The following is a 20695-nucleotide window of genomic DNA, read 5'->3' on the forward strand; positions in this document are numbered from 1 at the left end:
AAAATTCTTGAAATTAAATACATATTTTGATATCCACAAACGTATTTTTTTGGCATGCACTGGAATAAAACACAAAAAGCAAAAAAAAAAAAAAATGTAGTCGTAGCTTATTCCACATAGAAATCCTTAAATGGCCCATACAAAATGATTGAAACTTTTTTAGAAGTAGTTAGAATTAATTGGCTTTCAAACAGGTGATTCTCCTTCACTTTGGAACTATACTCGTGTGGTGTCTGCAACATAAAAAAATCTCAACAAGTTTGAATACAGAAATGGACTCATTCTCCTGTTTTGTGTCACTGTTTACCACAGTGAGCATGGAGGAAAATCCTGAGAATTGCCTGAGGAGGTCAAACAGAACATTGTTACCAAGTATGGACAATCTCAAGGTTCTAAATCAATCTCCACAGATCTTGATGTTCCCATAAGTAATGTTATCAGAAAGCTTTAGGCCCATGGCAGTGTAGCTAACCTCCCTGGACATGGCCGCAAGGGAGAGATTAAAGATTGCAGCGCTGGATTGTTCAGATGGTGGAGACAGCAGCTTAATTAATGGCCAAACAGATTCAAGGTCTCAAGCAGACCTTCAGACACAAGGTACAACAGTTTAAACTTGGACTATCCGTCGCAGTCTAAATGAAAGGCTGTTATATGGTAGGGGGCCAAGGGGGCCCCACTGCCGAGAAGGAGACCTAAGAAAGCCTGACCAACACATGAACAAGCCAAAATCCTTTTGGGAGAATGTCCTGTGGATGAGAACAAATTAGAAAATTTGGATTTAAAGCACATGAATAAGATGAATATTTAAAAACAAAAGAAATCCTTCCCTGTAGTCAAACATGTTGGAGGTATAGCAATGTTTTTGGGTACTGAATTTGGTACTGGATGCGTGTACATGGCATAATAAAATCTGAAGATTATTGGGCCATTTTGGAGCACATTGTTGAACCCAGTGTCAGGAGGCTGGAACTCCATCGAAGACCATAGGTATTCCAGGAGTATAATGCCACCCCAAACACACTTGAAAAGTAACCTGGGATGGTTCATTATGATGCGCTGGACTGGTCTGAAGTGGCCAACAATGAGTCTCGATCTAAATCCCATAGAAACCCTGTGGAGATCTGAAAACAGCAGTTGGGAAAAGGCATCTGGGAGAACTGGAACAGTTTGTGCAAGAAGAGTGGACCAAACGGCCAGTAGAACATTGCAGGAATCAAAAAGTTCTGTAATATAATTAGTTGATTTTGTGACCCCCACTTGGTAAAGAATTGAGCTAATTGTTTACAATAATAATTCATTGGAACCTGGTTATGTTTCTTTGCATTCTGTTGTGCTCTGACTCCACTACATCAGCCCTATGTTACAGCTTAGAACTTAATTTATAAAAAAAAAAATGGTTGAATAACAAATATTCTGTTGTCAGGTGGGTTTACAAAATTATTAACAGATCCACTGAAATTAGTCCTACTAGTTGCTTCATTAAAAAGAACCCTCTATGTACTATGTTGGTATGTCAGAAATCTTAACAATATTAATATTATTCAAGTACTGTTTGGATTAATTAAAATAGAAAACTAATTGCTTGAGTATTTCAGTGTAATTTTCATAATGTAAGTTGAAACTTTGTGGAGGACAAAGCTTTTGTGCAAGGTAAAATGCCTTTGAATTCAGATGACACATTTGTCACCTGCATCAATTTTTTGCATAATACCTTTCTTAATTTGTGTATGTTTGCATATTTTTGAGCACAGAATGCATTATGTTTATCACTGAGCCTTATTTCTTGTCTGTCTTTTCTGAAGGTCAATACTATTACGTCGACTCTGTAGTTTGATGGGGACGGTTTTTCTCTTGCGATGCATCACCATGTTTGTCACATCGTTGTCTGTCCCTGGTGAACACTTGCAGTGTTCAGGAAAGGTAAAAACTGTATTATTAACACTTATCTGTCTTAATACAATAATTTTCATTTGGTTTTTCATTTGATTGTGTGAGCAATAGCCTATGTTTCTCTATAGTTAATTGTTAATATTGGTCATTTTAGCACAATGTTGTTTCTGTTTTGCAATGTTATGATCATGTTGAGAGCATCATTGTAGTAAAGAGTTTGGAGGAATAACTTTTTGATTAAAAAGAGGAATAAATAACAGGCAGCATTTTTGTGCTTCTATTACTGTGGAATAGTAAAAATTCTGTCACCAAAAGTAGGGATTGTAGATATTCTCTTAACACTGATCAATGTGCTTATAGTTTTAGAGTATATCAAGATTTAGACTCGCACAGCATAATAGTATCTTAGATCAGTTTACAATTAAAGCATGAGAGAGAGAAACATTTGATTGTTCTACCACAGCACATGATCTTGGTCACCAAGGAAAACTATTCAGGTAACGCCCTCAGTGTCTGACAAGAGTGCTGGAAGATCCTCTGGTGGAACCCAACCTTGAATCGACCCTATGGCATGGCCCCCACATGGTCTTATCAGTTGAGTTATTTTTACACTAACAAACTTGTAAGGTACCTGCAACACACACACCGTCAATATTTGTAACAAAATAAAAAGCTGCACCACTTAATTTTTTTTTTTTTTACTGTATGTGTGTGTATATGTGTGCGTACATGTGTGGGTATATGTGTGTGTGTATGTGTATATATATATATATATATATATATATATATATATATATATATATATATATATATATATATAAATCTAATGCAGACTAACGTATACCATAGATAATATGTAATGTTATTTACATTCTGTCTTCGTGGTTTAACTTTTGTGAGAATGGCCACCAGGACCTTTAGTGACAGACAGACAAACCGTTTGTGAAACATTCTCTCTAAGAAGAGCACCAAGTTTCAACATGCTAATTAACTGGGTCCCACCACCATCCAGGAGAGGTGATAGGGAACTGACACTGAGGAAAAATGAAGTCAAATGGATTCACCAGTTGAATACAGTGCCAAAAGACCTTAATGAAAATAATCATCTAACTGTTTTTCTGATGTGATGAAATGCAATGGTTGAAATATAACTGTGGTCAACAAGTATGGATATTGCATTTTTTGAATGTAGTCTTTTTTCAATATTTTACTTATATAATTTTTAATGGATATCACATGATTGTGTGACTGGGGTTACCAAATGAGGGTTCAGCCTAAATCACAGGCTCAAACAATGTGATCTTCGTTTATATTGTAATTTATCTACTTATTAAATAAACACCAAATTATGGCAGTCTTTATAAGCACTGTATATATCTTTACTCATTTTGCTTGTTAGCGTAAAATCTATAAAATACATAAGGTACTTGTGAGTTATATATGAGAAATGAGGATGTCTGTAATTTTTGCTTCTTGATAACTTTCTGTGGGATAATCTTTCCAGATTTTCAGTCATTTTGACACATATTTACTCTGGTAATAAGTGGATATATGAAGTGTATTGTAATGGCATATATATATATATATATATATATATATATATATATATATATATATACATACTTTGCACACAGACTGTCTTTCCATGTTTGAATGGGCGGCAATGTGCTTATACTTTGCTTCCTATACAGAAGTACGTGTCCACACCTCCTTTTCGTATGTTACAGGCTGGAACGCATGTTGTTCCAGTTTGCAGATCGTGGGCTACAGCAGACACATTTGGTGCTTATATAAAATTGGTTCATTATACACATTATGCAAATCTTTTCTCTCACTGTTATGTACACAGTATGTCTTGTCAAACTGTGCATACAAATAAAACACAAAACAAAAATAAAAAGTGACAATCATAGTGTAACATGTATAATATCAGTGGTCCAGAAATAGCGTAGTGAATGTGAACTTTGAAGTATACAATATTAAGAAACTTGATTCCATATGAGGCTGAAACTCTACAGAATAAGAAAAATATGGTAATTTGTACCTTAAAAACACAATACACATATATACTACCTAAATATGCGTACCAGATATAATAATTATTTAGACTTATAATATGAGGAAGAAAACTGGCAGTTAAAATCCCTTTAAGCTTTAATGACCAACATAAAAAAGACATTAAAATGCCTGTACATTCAAGCAACAATATCTGAGGCTCAATTGCAATACTTAGCAGTGAGGATGTCCAGACATGGAAGATAACTCTAGGCAGGAGAAGAGTCCCATGCACACTAAAAAGTAGTCGAGTTCCACAAGTAAGTCTCAGTTGGGTCTCGACATGTTTTTTCTCTTACTTCCTTAGGTGGTGTAGGGAATTTTCATGGTAAGGCTGTTAATTGCTCTAAAGTCAATCAAACACTAAAACAGTCTGACATTGAGCAGCACAGTGGCGAAGTGGTAGCACTTCTGCCTCACAGCGCTAGGGTCATGAGTTCAATTCCCGACCACGGCCTTATCTGTGCGGAGTTTGTATGTTCTCCCTGTGATTGCGTGGGTTTCCTCCGGGTGCTCCGGTTTCCTCCCACACTCCAAAAACATACTAGTAGGTTAATTGGTTGCTATCAAAATTGACCCTAGTCTCTACCTGTCTGTCTGTCTCCCTCTCTATGTGTGTGAGTGTGTGTCTATATTAGGGAATTTAGACTGTAAGCTCCAATGGGGCAGGGACAGATGTGAATGAGTTCTCTGTACAGCGCTGCGGAGTCAGTGGCGCTATATAAATAAATGATGATGATGATGATGATGATTGAACACTGGGGAACATCGATTCTTCAGCCCCTATCGTCTGGTCACTACCGCCCATACATTGAAGGGGAAAACCTACATAATCATTGTGTCACTACCGAACATACCCAGAAGGGTAAAAAGCCTATATAAAAGTTTGTATCTACTAAACACACCTAGAATCTATTATAATTTTAAATAAAATATTGCAAATTAAATGAAATATTCTATAAAGCCAAATATAAAGTCATCACAATGTAATGGCGCCGTCTTAATAAACTACAGGCTCCATTGTTATGGTAGTTGGACTTGTATTAAAGATGTCAATTAGTCTGTGTTGAAAAGAATCGGTAAGAGATTTCCTTGCTATATATAAAGTTACACAATCAACCATGATGAGCGCTGTTTTGTTGAAGCTAAAAACGTATACAGCGCCATCTTGTGTAATCACATATTAGCTAATATTCGGTATAATTTAGATTTGAACATTAAATAATTAAGTGAGATTAAATTAAACTTAATTCCAAATATACATCGAATGAATGACAATTATTGGGCATTACGATGAACAAATAAAAAAATATAACCAATTCTTATTCACATAAAGTTATAGAAAGCACAGATGCTCTGATGACCAAGAAAAGGAGGAATGAAGGAAAAAATAGAGGTGGGGGTGCGTGGAGGGAGGGTATCTGTAAAGAGAAAAAGAACAAACACATAAATATCTAGACTCATTGGCACACAATGGGGCATATTTCAAAGGCCTCATTCAACTTAAAATGTGCCAGGTGACCAACTTCTAAATCCAAAACATCTCTCTACAAGCTAGTTTATTAGCCAAGCCAGCACCCTAATTGTATTCTGTAATAAAAGGAATAATTTCCTCCATAGCTCTTTTATATTTATTTGACAATAGCTAATTTCACTTAAGTCCTTTTGTACCATCTAAGGCTTCGGATATTAGGGATTCTGGATATCATCTCTACCCGAAATCTATTAATATTGGTTTATTTATTTATAAGGCACCACAGGTTCTGTAGCGCCAGATACAGAAGCAAGTAACAAATAGAGGAGGTAACACACATAAGTAGCACAGATGAGTGTGAGTAATGTTATGGGGACTCACACAGAGTGCAACAAAATACATGACAGGACATACATGGGAGTCAGACAGAGGACAGACATGGGACAATAGATAGAGAGGACCCTGCCCATGAGAGCTTACATTGTTAAGTGAGGGGTGGTGAGACACAGTAAGACTATCTGCATAAATATTTAATTGTTCTTCACATATGGCCGCATCGGAACAATTTCTTTTGGTGAGGCTGAACTGTGAGAAGGGAATATTATTTTTTCCATTTTGAGAGATGGCTACTATTATAGTGAAGTTAACTATTAGTGCCCACCTGTTTAAAAACGGTCCTAATGGTGACCATTTCTCCATTGGGCAATAGGTCAAGGTCTAAAAATTCAATACTGACTTGTTCAACTGATCATCTAAGCATTTTTGTAAACTAAAAAATCTGTAATGAGCCATACCAAATAATTAAAATATCAATATATCCATGAAATAAATACATGGTAATAATAATAATATAAAACAATATGTTAATAAAAGTGTTTTATTTTTAAAAAGATGTTCGTGTTCCCATTTCTCCATCTGTAAATTAGAGAAACTGGGCGCAAAAATTGTGCCCATTGCTGTTCCACAAGTCTGCAGGTAAAAAGCCTCCAAAATGTTTTAATAATTAATAGATAAAATTAAAATGCTACTCAGGCTATTTTCTGGTTCTAGGAAATGTTTTACTGCTTCAATTTCCTCGGTGGGCTCAGTCGTTTGTAAAGGCCTAGGACATCACTAGTGAGCCCCTTGTAACCCTCTTTCCATTTAAACCCTTCAAGTATTTGCAATAAAGAAGTGGTGTCCTATAAATATGCCAGCAACTCAAGTACATATTTCCTAAGGGAGACCTCAACATACTTTGAGGCGTGAGAGGTAAAGGAATTAATCCCCGCTTTTATGGATTTCCCCAAAGAGTTAGTCATGCACTTTAGAAAGATGATAGAAGATCCTGATGATAGGATTCTCCTGCAGTTTATAATGCTGCTCCTCACGATCAATAATGCCCTTCCTCAGTGTTTGTTGTAAAATAGTCTGCAACTCCAAAACAAACTCAAGGGTGGGCTCTTTTTCCCGTTTCTTATGATTTCCCATCATTCAGGAGCCTCAGTGATTCTGAGATGTAGTTAAACCTATTGAGGGTGACAGTCTCCCCTTTTTGTATTGACTTGTCTTATCATGAACGCCTCAATTTTTCATTAAAGTATCAGAAGCTTTTTTCTCATGTTGAAATGGTCCTCTTTTGTTTTAATTTTTCTTGAATCTCCACATAAATCCTCCTTAACCAATTGGTGGAAGACTTTGATAGTACTCCAATTTTATTGGAAAGAATTTAGATGGTGGTTTTAGGCCTGATTTGCAAGTTCTATGGATAATACTTCCTATATCTGTTATATTGGTTTGATATTCACTGTACATACACATACAAAATATTGCCAGTGGTTGAAGTGGCAGTGTGGAAAATGAAATTTGGTAATTTGAAATGAAGTTTACAACCTGTAATCCCCACACAAGTCCCACATGACGTTAATCACCAAATAAAATGACCCCCCACCCACCCAATCTCAATAACAGTCCCCATAACATTAACCCCCTAACAAACACATAGCATTAACCTGTTCTCACAATGCTCATGGCAAAATAGAAAAAGATGCATATTGAATGCAATGTAGGACCAGCTCTCATACAGTGTAAGCATGTGAGCAGGGCCTTCTCACCTCTTTGTCTGTATTACCCAATATTGTTTATTACTGTGTTTTGTCCCCAATTGTAAAGCACTAAGAATTTGCTGGCGCTATATAAATAAATAATGATGATTAGGACATAGGGTAGATGGAGTATGGACAGACATGGTACATAGTGCGGAGGACCTTACACATGAGAGCTTACATTCTAAAGGGTGGGGGTGATAAATAGGTGTTCATGAAGTGCCTGATTGGTTTGGTTGCAATGATTATGAAGGATGCCACAGTAGGAGTCTCAAGTGGAAGCATATAAGTATTCAAAGGCTGCTGGTGGCAGGAGGGTTGAGATTTTGTAGTAGGGCCTGTGGTTGATGGAAAGCAGATATTCTTGATGGTAGTTAATACTATATGTGCCTGCCATCTAGCCAACTTTTTACCACATATTTGAAGAGAAAGCCGTAAGTTAAGGGATGATGAAGAGAGTGTTGGTGTAAGTATGAGGTAGCTGGTTTTAGAGTAAAGTAGATGGAGAAAGGATATGTACAGTGCTGGAGCAAGAGGATACATAAGGCTGGCCGGGAGAGAGTGTCACAAATTGAGTTGAAGGCTGGTACTGCTCTGTGTCTGGAGCAGGTCAAGACAGCTCAGCTGTAGGAGGGATAGTCTGAAGATGTCCAAAGAGGTCGAGTATCAGTCCATTTGTGAGGAGTATCGTTGGTTGACGTGTTCAGACTAGTGGGGTTGCAGCCAGATAGAAAAGCAGGAGGGGTGTGATCCATGTGAGGTCTAATAAGTGGTGAGGAAGGTGGACAGCCTATAGGTAAGTATGCTGAGGTGAATGCTGCAGTAATTGCAGTAGTGCAGAACTGTATACTTGGGAACAGAGTGACCCACTAGGCAAATCAATCTGGTGTGAATCGAGCTGCTGGAAGGAATATGGAGGTAGGCGCTGGCTTTGACAAGGATCATGGCTTCAGGTCAGGTCTCCTCTTACCTGGTCCCAGCAGTTGGGACGTCACATCTAGCTGATGGACGGCTCAGCATGAATGGGCAATCGTCCTGGGTACCAAAAGCAGTGGAAGAAATGGAGTATGACATACTGCAAAACAATACAATTTATTATTGGGCAGTTTACTAAAAGAATTTGCTGACTGCATACCATGAATACATATTTACAGGCATATCAATAATTAGCAGCTCCAATGCCAAGACAGAGGATCATTTTCTGAAGATACAGCATGACTGGATAATCCAGTACCACCAGGAGAGCTTCACTGTGTAAAGTTGATATGCCATGCCACACCCGTACACGTTTCATCACTAAGGATTTCGTCAGCTAATGAGTTTATATAGGCGATCTTGCTCCCAGCATAACCTGTCAATGGGTCAGAGAGTGATAAAGGTTTTACCTTCTCGCCGTCACTGCAGCTCACAGGATGGAGCGGTGTAGAAAATATCTTCGGTGCGCACCTCCTACGAGTCCGGACAAAATACAAGTGTCAGAAAAAGATAGTTCCACTTGTTAACAGATTCCTCATAGAAATGATATAATCCAGGTGGTACAGGCAGCATGGATAGAGAGACGCGTTTTGTCTGAACCACAGACTTGTAAAACCTTTATCACTCTCTGACCCATTGACAGGTTATGCTGGGAGCAAGATCGGATATTAGTATTCACGGAGGCATGTTCATTTCAACCTGATTCTAGCCGCTCAGCCGGTAAGAAGATTTACCTAACGGGGGATTACTATTGAATGCCCCTGCTACAGAGATATCAGCCTGCATGTGGTCTTTGTTGTGCCAGCCGTACTAACGCCCAAAAGGAGCTACTCCTTCTCCTCATTTAAAGTGGATAACTGTTTGACTTTGTAAACACACTCACGGAAGTGGATATAAATGATCTAAAAGTCATTTTTATACAAATTTGTCTACCTTTTTTAACAATCCGGATAGATATATCTATATACAATCTTTTTTGATGTCGACATCATTTGAATCGTACATTCTCTATCAGCTAATGGAGATTTAAGTGCATATGTGCAATCCATGTGATTTTTATATGTTTTAAGATTTTTGAATGTCATTTGTATGAAGGTATATCTCCTCTTTGCATGGTATTTACTGTGTACGTGTCTACCTATGCCTAGTGAGATAGTTTGTATGCATGTATCCAGGGCCGGATTAAGGGAATGGAGGCCCCTGGGCTAAGGGGGCCTCCATTCCCCCGTGAGGGCCCTTTCCCATGATCCGAGCTGCCTGCCCCCCCGGTTATCCGAGCTGCCCGCCCCCACCCCCCTATTCCCCCCGGCACTTACCTCCTTCTCCGGCGCGCTGTACGCTCTTTACTGAGGAGATCTCGTGAGAGTGAGACTCGCGAGATCTCCTCAGTAAGGAGACTACAGCGCGCCGGGGAAGGGCTGCAGTGAAAGTGCTCAGCAGCACTGATTGCGCCGGGGGCGCCCCCGACCGATCAATACTGCTGCTGAGCACTCAAGGGCCCCCTGGATGCCATAGGCCCCTGGGCTGTAGCCCAGTTAGCCCTATGGTTAATCCGGCCCTGCATGTATCTAATCCTCATACATGTATTATTATTTTTATATATACCCTTTGTTAGCCTATATTGTTTCTAGGCATATTTACATATGTTTGTGTTTTAAATCATATTAAACACTTGTATTCAGTATTTCTGCGCAACTCCATGTTTTTTTCTTGACCTATCATGGCCACAGGTTTTTCTGCTTCCAGCACCATATTTGTTTACCGAAAACCCTGAGGCAGTTTCCCAGTCGCCAAATGTTAGTATAATATTTCCACACTTTAGATTCCCCAATAAAAGAGGGAACCTATCCAGGTGTTAAACTTCCCATATAATGCTAATCGGTTATCAGTAATTCACGGAGATGCCACCGAGGACGCCGACATGACTTTACTCACACAATGGGGAAAGTTATGCTAGTCACATACACATATATCATAGCGCCTAATAAACATATTTGATATAGATAGATGTGTGGTATTCCTAGCAAAGCTGTGTAAAATAAAATAAAAAATCCTGGGTGCTCAAGTATAGAAAATGTTTGGTAGAAATAGGGTGCCTCTCACAGGACTTCAAAATGCATACAGAAAAACATGGATTCCTTAGAAATGTTGATCCTTTGTGGAAATACATATTTTTGATAAAGGTCCCAAACGTTTGTTTGTGAATTTAGAAAAAAAAAAAAAAAAAAAAAAGGATTATTAGGAAAAAAACTACCACAGGATCTGTGGTTTTTTTTACACTATCTGGACATAAATAACAATCATCTAGTCCTTGACAAGGCTTAAAATTTGATTGGATGATCACTTAGCTGCTGCTTTTTAAAAGTAGTTTATTTCAATATGGACGGGGGTTTTGCTGTGCAAGTAAAACATAAAAGGGGATAGTCTTTCAGCTGAAGTGGAGAATTGATCAATGCTGGGTGTTTCCGAATGCTGTCCAAAGTTAGGGCTTATCTGTGAGTCTGTGTCATGTCTCATGTCATATTAGTCAAACGTTAATTACAGTTGTGTGTTTAACTTGTACGAGTCATTTTTGTATTGATATATTGTATGCGTTTGATTTAGTTTGGGTGCACACTTTACTAAAGATATTATAGGAGTCTGACTCCAGTTAATCATTAATGGTGTAATGAGATCTTATATTTGGTGGAGGTCTCTGAGCAAGCCACAGGAAAGGTGCTCAAGTTCTACCAGTCTGACACTGGACACACTTGGGGCCTGATTCATTAAGGAACTTAAATTAAGAAGTTTCTTATTTAAGTCTCCTGGACAAAACCATGTTACAATGCAAGGGGTGAAACTTAGTTTTCTGTTTTGCACATAAGTTAAATACTGACTGTTTTTTCATGTAGCACACAAATCTCAACTTTAAATTTCAGTGGACAAATAAGCTATCAAGTATTTGTGTGCTACATGAAAAAAAGAGAGTCAGTATTTAACTTATGTGCAAAACAGAAACCTAATTTTCACCCCTTGCATTGTAACATGGTTTTGTCCAGGAGACTTAAATAAAGAAACTTCTTAATTTAAGTTCCTTAATGAATAAGGCCCATCATTACCATCCATAGACTATGGGACAGAGTGACATTAGTTTCCGACACGTGGTTAATAACCTGCAATGTCGAATCGCTGTATACCAGTATAGATCATGAATTCGGCATACAGGCAGTATAATTTTTCCTGAAATCCTGAATTTGGTTCATTTCTGGTAGAGCTCCTGTATTTCATATTAAAGAAGAACTTCTTTGTTTTTGAGGACAAGTTTTATATGCAGGTGCGACTTTTGCGAATTTATACTTGGGGAGATGGGAGAGGGAAACCTATTTGGCGATGAACTCATGCACTATACAGAGAATCTCGTTATTTGGATCAAGATCTGTTTAAAGATTTTATCCAAATGCTGAATACAAATAATAACAATTTGAAATGAACATACAAAATGGATAAAAAAAAAATATTAATTTCCTAGACATCACCATTAGGATGACATCAGAGGAGAAAGTGGAGACAGATTTGTACAGAAAGAGGACAGCTACCAGTAGTATTTTTTTCTGATTTGCACATAAGTTAAATACTGACTGTTTTTTCATGTAGTACACAAATATCAACTTTAAATCTCAGTGTACAAATAAGCTATCAAGTATTTGTGTGCTACATGAAAAAACTAACAGAGTTTAACTTATGTGCAACACAGAAAACTAAGTTTCACCCCTTGCATTGTAACATGGTTTTGTCCAGGAGAATGAAATAAGAAAGTTCTTAATTTAAGTTCCTTAATGAATCAGGCCCTTGATCTTTTTTTCTGTGTTCTTAAACATTATTAATAAATGTATATAAAATATGTACAATGAAACAAGAATAAACTTTTTTTTGGAGGCAATACAGTACAAGGAATGCCTCAGCAGATCCTAAATGTGTTTTATATATTTTCCAAACTTTGCACAATTATATTTTTCCATAAATATAAGACTACTTGTTTGCACACTTGTAACCCATTTATATCATTTTAGCTGTATGACAATATGTGGGCCAAACTTCAGCGTGCCTTCGCAATTTGGAGTGGCTTTGGCATGACACTAACTGGAGTGCACACGTGTGGAGACTACATGTTCAGTGGACACACTGTGGTTCTGACCATGCTGAACTTTTTTGTGACTGAATGTAAGTTCATCTGAAATTATGTGATTTATGTTTTGAAGTTTATTGTGCTAATATGTTTTTTTTCTTTTTAAATTCTGTTTCAAAAGGCCAGTCTTCTCCATAAACAACACATTTCTTCTAGCAGTGATCTCCCTTATTTTACCCTCTAAGTTCTTTCTATAATGTCATTTTTATTTGCATATTCTATTCAGTTTTATACATGTAAACAATATATTTGGGTCAACAATATTAATAAACATTAAAGGATTTTTTTTTAAACAGTATTAAAAATAAAAATCGGAAAATAATGAAATTCAAAGACCCACTTTTCCTAGGTTTCCATTCCTTTTATTCCTCTTTACTTGGGTTTCCTGATGGGATTCCCCTCTTAACTTTGTTTAGGTGATCATAAAGTGTCTGAAATCACATCAAGCCAAGACATTAATACAAACAAAAAACATCTATTTGGATTGTACAGTTGCTATGTACATTTGATGTTTATATACTTATGTATGCGCAAGTATCACAAATGCATTGTAACATTTGACAATAAAAGTGGATCCCTGTCCACGACAATCCTGTTTTACACTGCTATATATTTTACCATTGAAATCAGATCACAGATCTCCAGCATCACTCATATCGCCTAATATGTAAAAATCAAATTGATGAATGGTAGTTTCCCTCATTGAAACAGGGATGACTTGCAATGCAAGTAACCATTTGCTGGTTTGAAAATGACTGGTACCCGATATCATGCACTACTTGTGGTGACAGGTGCTGATTCAGTCTCCCAGGTGCCAGGGATGTCAAAATTTCTGTCATGTTCTTCATGTGAAACTTCAGGTCTGTGTTCTGAGGTTTTATAGGATGGAAAGTCATAGACAAAAATAATGGCATTAGACCTGCAATGTGATGTAAGCCAGAACCTCGATTCAGATATCCTGTTAATTTGTGAGGGAAAGCTGTACACAGCAGGAGTTATGTAGATTAAAGCAAAGATGAAAAGTTAGTATAGACTGAAATGTTGTGTACTATATCAGGTTGGAGATGATAGAAAAAATGAATGGCTGATAGAACAAGAGAGAGGAGTGTGAAAGCATGATATAAAATGTTGCAGCTTGCAAGCTTTGCGTGTAATGCAACAGATCACAAATGGAAGACATTTGTCATTAGATACTGAAAAGAAAAAGTCCAAAATGGTACAGTCCTGTGTTCTTATTCACATGCATGAGTCCAGCATTAATAGGAGTGTACGACACTTTTCTACATAAGATTATAATTTTAAAATGTATGTCCACAGTAGATAGTACCTCAGATGAGTGTTTTGCATCATGATTTGTTAAAAGCACTGTTTTATTGTGACTTTTTTAAATCAACACGCACATTACTCCAGACACATAAATTTTTATTATTGTTGCAAGTAATAGTACAACGACATTTAAAGGGAGATAAACAGGTGATGAGTATATAAACCTATAATTTTATATTTCATTTTATAATATATATCAGAATTCAGCCATATTTGAATGAGGACAGCGACTTTGCTCATACAATCCCTTCCCCCACCTGTTACTATGGAACTTGTGAATACCTGAGAAACAAGTCTGTTGAGCAGTTGGTCAGAATTAACATATGAAAGTCTGTGATCCCTTTCCTGTGGAAATTTAAACTCCGCCTAGTAGAAAGGTATTGTTATTTAGCAAAGAGCACAAAGGGTCTCTTGGTGCCCTGCTCCCAGCTTGAAAGGACATGCATAGACGGCTGCTGGAAACTAAGTTTAATGGAATGGTGGTCTGTATATGTGAGGGCCTGGAAAGAATTCATATTAGAATCTGGCTAGTAGGTAAAATGTAATTGAATGGAAGGTGAGTGAATCTGAAAACATATAGTTTTGTGATGGTTTGTAAATGGAGTTAATTTGAATGAAGTGTAATGTGTTTTTGAATGGAAGATGGTTGAATCTGGATATATACATAGTTATGTGTGGTTCTGTGTTGGTCTAATGTTATAATGGAGTTTTGTTAGGTTATTTGAATGGAATTGTCTGCGTTCAGATAAAATGGAGTTAATGAAGTTTTGGTCATGGAAGCATTTGTGTTTGTTGTTTAAGTTATTTGGAATAGATGTCTTTTGTGTAAAATAAATATTTGTGATGGACTTACAAGTATATTACTAGAGGTTTAAGAACTGGACCCTGTTTGTTGGTAGTCCATTAGGTCATTACAAGCACATGTGAAAAACACGTGCTTGTAACGTCTAACAAGCAAGTCTGCCATTTTAAATATTGTGAGCTATTTCAGTTCTTGGAAAATTGCAAATGCTGTGTAATAGAAGTGTATGGAAATTGTTTGTTTGATGCAGTTTAGTGTAAATGTATAGTAAGTGTATAGAAATGGTTGTGCATAGTTTGTATGATAGAATGGTTGTGTTGGAAAAGTATTTAATGGAAAAGTGAAAAAAACGTGTTGATGGTATTGGAAAGTCTGCTATGCTGCTGTTGAAAAGTGTGGCTGAGATTAGGACTTGGATGCATAGCAAATGATTGGATTGTTCAGGAAGTGGTCAGATTGTTCAATATATAGTTTTGTTAGACTGTTGGTTTAAAGCAGGGGTAGGCAACCTGCGGCTCTCCAGGTGTTGTGAAACTACAAATCCCAGCATGCTTTGCCAGTAGATAACCAGCAGTTAGGTGGCAAGGCATGCTGGGATTTGTAGTTTCACAACACCTGGAGAGCCGCAGGTTGCCTACCCCTGGTTTAAAGGGTAGTTTGTAACTCTGAATCTCTGAAATAATATTGTTTATTGCTGAAAATGTTGATGTAAATATGGCAGCACCAAGGTGAAATACCACGTGTTTAGAGCATGCTGAGTTCAAACAATAGAGAAAATGGATCTAGAAGTTGCCAAGCTTGTAAAATGGCTGCCATCTAGAAGATTCCATGTGAAGGGAATGTGGATAGTGAATAATGGCTGTTGGACTTTGACTGAGATAAGTGAAATGAAATAATAGATGGATAAATGGCAGAATGATAGAAGTTTTGCAATAAATGTAAGAATATTTGGAAGGTTAAAATGTATGCTTGATTGCGTGTGTCTCTCCCCCCCCCACCACACACACACACACACACACACACACACACACACACACACACACACACACGCGCATTCACACACCTTTTAGATAATTGGTAGTCAAAACACAGACACAATGATTTGTATATTTATAAAACAGGAAATCAACTGCAATGTATTGTATGAAACGAAATCTTTTGAGTTTGTATAAATATACTGTTTACTGTTTTATAACATATGCATAAGTTTTACAATTATAATGTTACTAATACAGCACTAATACAGTTTTAAATGAAGCTATATCTTGTCTGTGGTTATTCTTGAAGAGATGAGCAGAATTTATTATATGAATATTGATCCTGTGGATTTAAGGGAAAATAAGAATTATATTTTTTAGGTTAAATCAGAATTACCTTTGCGAGAAGTTGGTTGACGGTAATAGTCATAAATTACGGTATTAAATGGTCATCCATGCATTTGCCACAATATTGGGAAGATTAAAACTCCAGTCACCCTAGAAATCCTTTTACAACAGGTAATTGGTCAGCTAACAAAATGTTCTACTCATACACATGGTTAGTTATGCAGTTGGTAACTGATACTTAAAACTGTCCAGAAAGTAGTCATTGGATAGCAGAATAAAAAAGTCCAATGCATGCAATGTTTTAGGGGCCATGGGAATATACAATTATAGCTCTAGCAGTCTTGCTTCTATATTTACCATATGCATTCTGTATTTCAGACACTCCACGAAGCTGGAACTTTCTGCATACTTTGTCCTGGGTCCTCAACCTCTTTGGCATCTTCTTCATCTTGGCTGCACATGAACATTATTCAATTGATGTCTTCATTGCATTTTACATTACCACAAGACTATTTCTCTATTACCACACTTTGGCCAACACACGCGCTTACCAACAGAGCAGACGAGCACGCATTTGGTTCCCTATGTTCTCATTTTTTGAATGCAATGTAAAAGGACCTGTTCCTAATGAGTACTGCTGGCCTTTCTCTAGGCCTGTCTTTCTGAAAAACTTATTCAACTGATCTGTTTTGCCCATGCACTAAAAAATACTGGTGATTTTCACACCCAGAGAATGCCCAGAACTTTAATTTGAAGCATTCTCATTTTTGTCTCCTCTTGTTTTACTGTGTGTGTGTAGTACTTTAGAAGCATGAAGAATCCATATTAGCTGCTTAATATTTCCTTATGGAAAGTAAATATGTTTGATTGACAATCTATGGGAAGGTTGCCCAATAGTTTTAAAACACCTGTCTCTTTATGACAAACTTCGGGTTTCCACTTTGAGATAACATTAATTTGGTGGCTTGTTTATGTTCTCCTGTAAACTTTACTAAATAGCTTTTTTTTTTTTTTTTTTTAAGCTTTCTTCGTCTTAATATTAGCTGGAGGGTTTTTTCCCTGGGATGTGACAAAACTCTTCTGAGGTTTCTGCACTGAGTAAACTACATAGCTGTAAGCACAAAAAGAGACAAGTAATAAAATGTCATATATGAAGTAAATGTAGCAGGTCAGTATGTATAAGCCATTAAATTAAAATCGTATGTGGATATACTTAACTTTGGAAGTCTTACAAAAAAAAGCATAGGCTATGCTAGCATAAAAGAATAACATGCGTATATGCCTTACACATAAATTGTCTCTATGTCCTGTATTTATAGAAGGAGAAACCAAAGTAGGCACATTTTTTTCCAAACATAATTTTTTGAAACAAAAAACAGGTAAAAATCCATTAAAAAAGTTTGATAGATATATCTTTAGCCTTCACTTAAATGTACAGTATATTTTGTCTTTTTCACTAATTTGGAAGCCTGTTCTGGTGAGTTCATATAACGAATAGTCTCCTTAATATATCGGAACATATTTGACAGCAGTCTGATTTCTATCTTTTGTATAGCAGTTTGCTGCTGGGTAGCCCTTGATCTATTAAACATGGCTAACAGGTATTGCATCATGTGTGATGTTAAAATGTATGGTCGTACAACTTTGATGTTGGAAATATTACAAATGTACCTCTGTCGGAAGCACCTGTAAATCAAGTCATTGCTAGACATATGGTTACATTAACTTGTTTAACTAAGTGTCAGCAGCTCTAAGCTCAGTAGACCTTATACTGTAAATAATGGATTCTGATTTTTTTTATTTTTTTTTAAATCTTGGCTGCTATTACTACTACTCCAATTACAACTATATGATATTTATTGAACAGTTTAGTGTTGCACAGACTTTGGTATACCATTTTCCATAATCTGGGCAATTCCATTCCTCAGTATGTAAGAACGATCAGTTCTGGGGGTAAATGTATCATACCCCGGTTTTGTCAACTCCCGCGAGTTCGGCGTCTTCGCAGCTTAAATTTAAAGCGGCGCTGCCTTGTAAAGGGAAGTTTCCTTTTACAAGGCAGCGCCGCTTTAAATTTAAGCTGCGTAGACGCCCAACTTGCGGGAGTTGACAAAACCGGGGTATGATATTTACCCTCTGGTATCATTTCTGGTAACCAATTTAAAAACACACCCAGCATTCAGGTCATTAAGAAAAAAAAAATGACTGCACTTTTCTTAGTCTACTTAAAATGTGAAGGTTTTAATTTTATGTGGCATGTAAAAAAAATGTAAACTAACTTATGTTCCAGAGCGGAAAATGCTGTGCTAGCGATAAGAATATAATTTCAGATAAAGAGCAGTGATATAAATTACATAATTTTCTCTAGAGGTCTCAGTAATTGCCTCTGTGATTCAGTCTGATAGAAGCATACAGGCTGATCACTGCCCTTTATAAAGCCATACAATTTAGCTTATGAATGGCAGTGCAGCTATGTCTTAACTAAATCTCCCGTGCACATAGCCAGCATATTTTCTTGCTAAAGATTATGGGTATTGTAGGCATACAAATGCCAGATTCAGAAATGTGTGTATTCTTGACATGATATATTTTATAGTGCCCTCCCTATGCACTAATTTGATGTATTGTAAATCCTCAAAAGCGAAGAAAAGTAAATATGTGCTTACAATAATTTTAATTGTACAAACATAACATTCTTCCTTGTTGAATGTATGAACACATTATGTATTGAATAGTGATGTGTATTTGTTTTGATGCACACCAGAAAAGTATTACTTCAGAAGTTATTACATTTGATCTTGTATCTGTGTATCAGAGCACAGTGTGATAATGAAATTATATAAAAGACATTTACATATGATTTTTCCTTAATTCCAGGACACTGATTTGTGTGTCGCCTTCATATATCAGTCAGTTCTTACACATGTTCTTATATCACTGGGTCTTTTTATGTCTTGAATAGTAAGCATCATATGGAATGTTTACTCATACCTATACAAAAGCAGAATTTTTCAAGTGTGTTATTAAATGTTCGGTTTGAGTTCTCATTCTTTTCTCATCTTTTACTATTGACTGCATCACAGGATTGGATTCCGTTAGCCCAAAAGTTAACTTTGAATGTGTGTATTGTTTACATTTCTGTCAAAGTATTAAAGATGAGACCAATTTCATCCAAGTGTCTGTTCATTTCTGCATTGCTGTAAATGCTTGGTCTTTTGAATTTAACAAATAATTTCATGTACTAAATAGAACTATTTAAAGAATGCCTTAAACAAAAGGGAGATGAGATACTTAATTTATTGATAAATATATACACATACTTTGATTGGTTTTACAATCATAGCTGTTGCTGAGAGCTGTAAATGATGAGTTCACTCAAATGTGGCTTTAAAATGCATTCTAATTTTGTCAAACCTTTCACGTTAGGTATAGGAAACTAAGCATAACTATTTAACACAATTTATCAGTGGTAGAAAGACTGCTACAAGGACCGGCAATATCCGACTGCCCTCCTGCATGCACAAGAGTTGACATGTGTACAGTGAAGCCCAGTCTTGGACTTCAATAGGCGTTGACCTCACGCATACTCCTAAAAGCAGAGGCTGGGCATCTTCTGAGCATGCACAGGACTGGCACATTGGGCATTGCTGTGCATTCAACATGCTGCCCTGTGCATGCTCAGAAGACCATATCTGAGGCTTCAGGATCAGGTGGACAGACATCACCGGGCCGTCCCCCACATTTTGCTATTGGGCCTGGCAATGCCATGCTCTGCACCTGTTTATCTTGCATGATTATAACATACTGAGGCAAACTTGCTAAGACAGAAAAGCCACTCCTCAGTGTGGCACAGACTTATAACTAGGATTCTACTTTTTGTTTTAACACATATTTGCTATTATTTTCCTATAGCACACAAGTAATTTGTCTAGATCCCCAACAACATTCTGTAGAAGTAAAACTCACAAATTAGACAGGGTAACATATAACATAAACTTACAACTACAAAGCTCCACACAGAAGTCTTAACTGCTGAAACTGAAGTCTAACTTGGGATACATTTACTTTCTCTGTTGTGCTACAAAGGTTGAGCTGTTTCTCATTTAGTTCCAGTTTGTTTGATAATAGTGGAAAGTGCACATTCCTCTATCACTCTGTAGAATTTTACAGCCTGTCAAACTCAAGGAATCTGAAAGAGGATCTATTAATTTGGACAAAACGTCAACTGTTCAGTTAAAGGGGCTTTCCACGCAAGTAAAAATAAAAAAATATATAATTATAACACATGTACATATTTGCATTTAACTTGCATGGTGCTATTTTTTATTTTTTTTAAAAAAATAAATATTTTGGTGCATCTGATTGTAATTTTTCAACTTCGGTTACATGAATTAATCTCAGTGGAAATGCACTTTATACATAATCAGGTGTGGTGAAGGAGCATTTACATATGCATTTGCCTTTAACAAGATGATAACCTCCTATTTTGGCACTCACGTTTTAAAAGAAAAACAAAAACCCAACCGAGATCAAATTCAATTATAAGAACATATTAAATCATAATAGCCAATCATCCCAGAATGTCTGGGAGACTTCCAA

General features: G+C 36.7%; 1 protein-coding gene across 3 annotated transcripts in view; it reads left to right on the top strand.

Annotated features, from left to right (window-relative positions):
• The window catches only part of SAMD8 (sterile alpha motif domain containing 8), a 50590-nt gene extending 31324 nt beyond the window's left edge, over positions 1-19266 (top strand). For all 3 annotated transcript variants that reach the window (XM_075217073.1, XM_075217074.1, XM_075217076.1), the window contains 3 exons: positions 1803-1920; positions 12528-12678; positions 16475-19266. In XM_075217073.1, coding sequence (XP_075073174.1) covers positions 1803-1920; positions 12528-12678; positions 16475-16779 — 574 coding nt within the window. In that variant the 3' untranslated portion in view covers positions 16780-19266. The remainder of the gene's footprint in view (positions 1-1802; positions 1921-12527; positions 12679-16474) is intronic.
• Positions 19267-20695: the final 1429 nt, after the last annotated feature.

This window comes from Mixophyes fleayi, chromosome 6, assembly GCF_038048845.1.
Source record: "Mixophyes fleayi isolate aMixFle1 chromosome 6, aMixFle1.hap1, whole genome shotgun sequence".
In the NCBI taxonomy this organism is placed as follows: Eukaryota; Metazoa; Chordata; class Amphibia; order Anura; family Limnodynastidae; genus Mixophyes; species Mixophyes fleayi.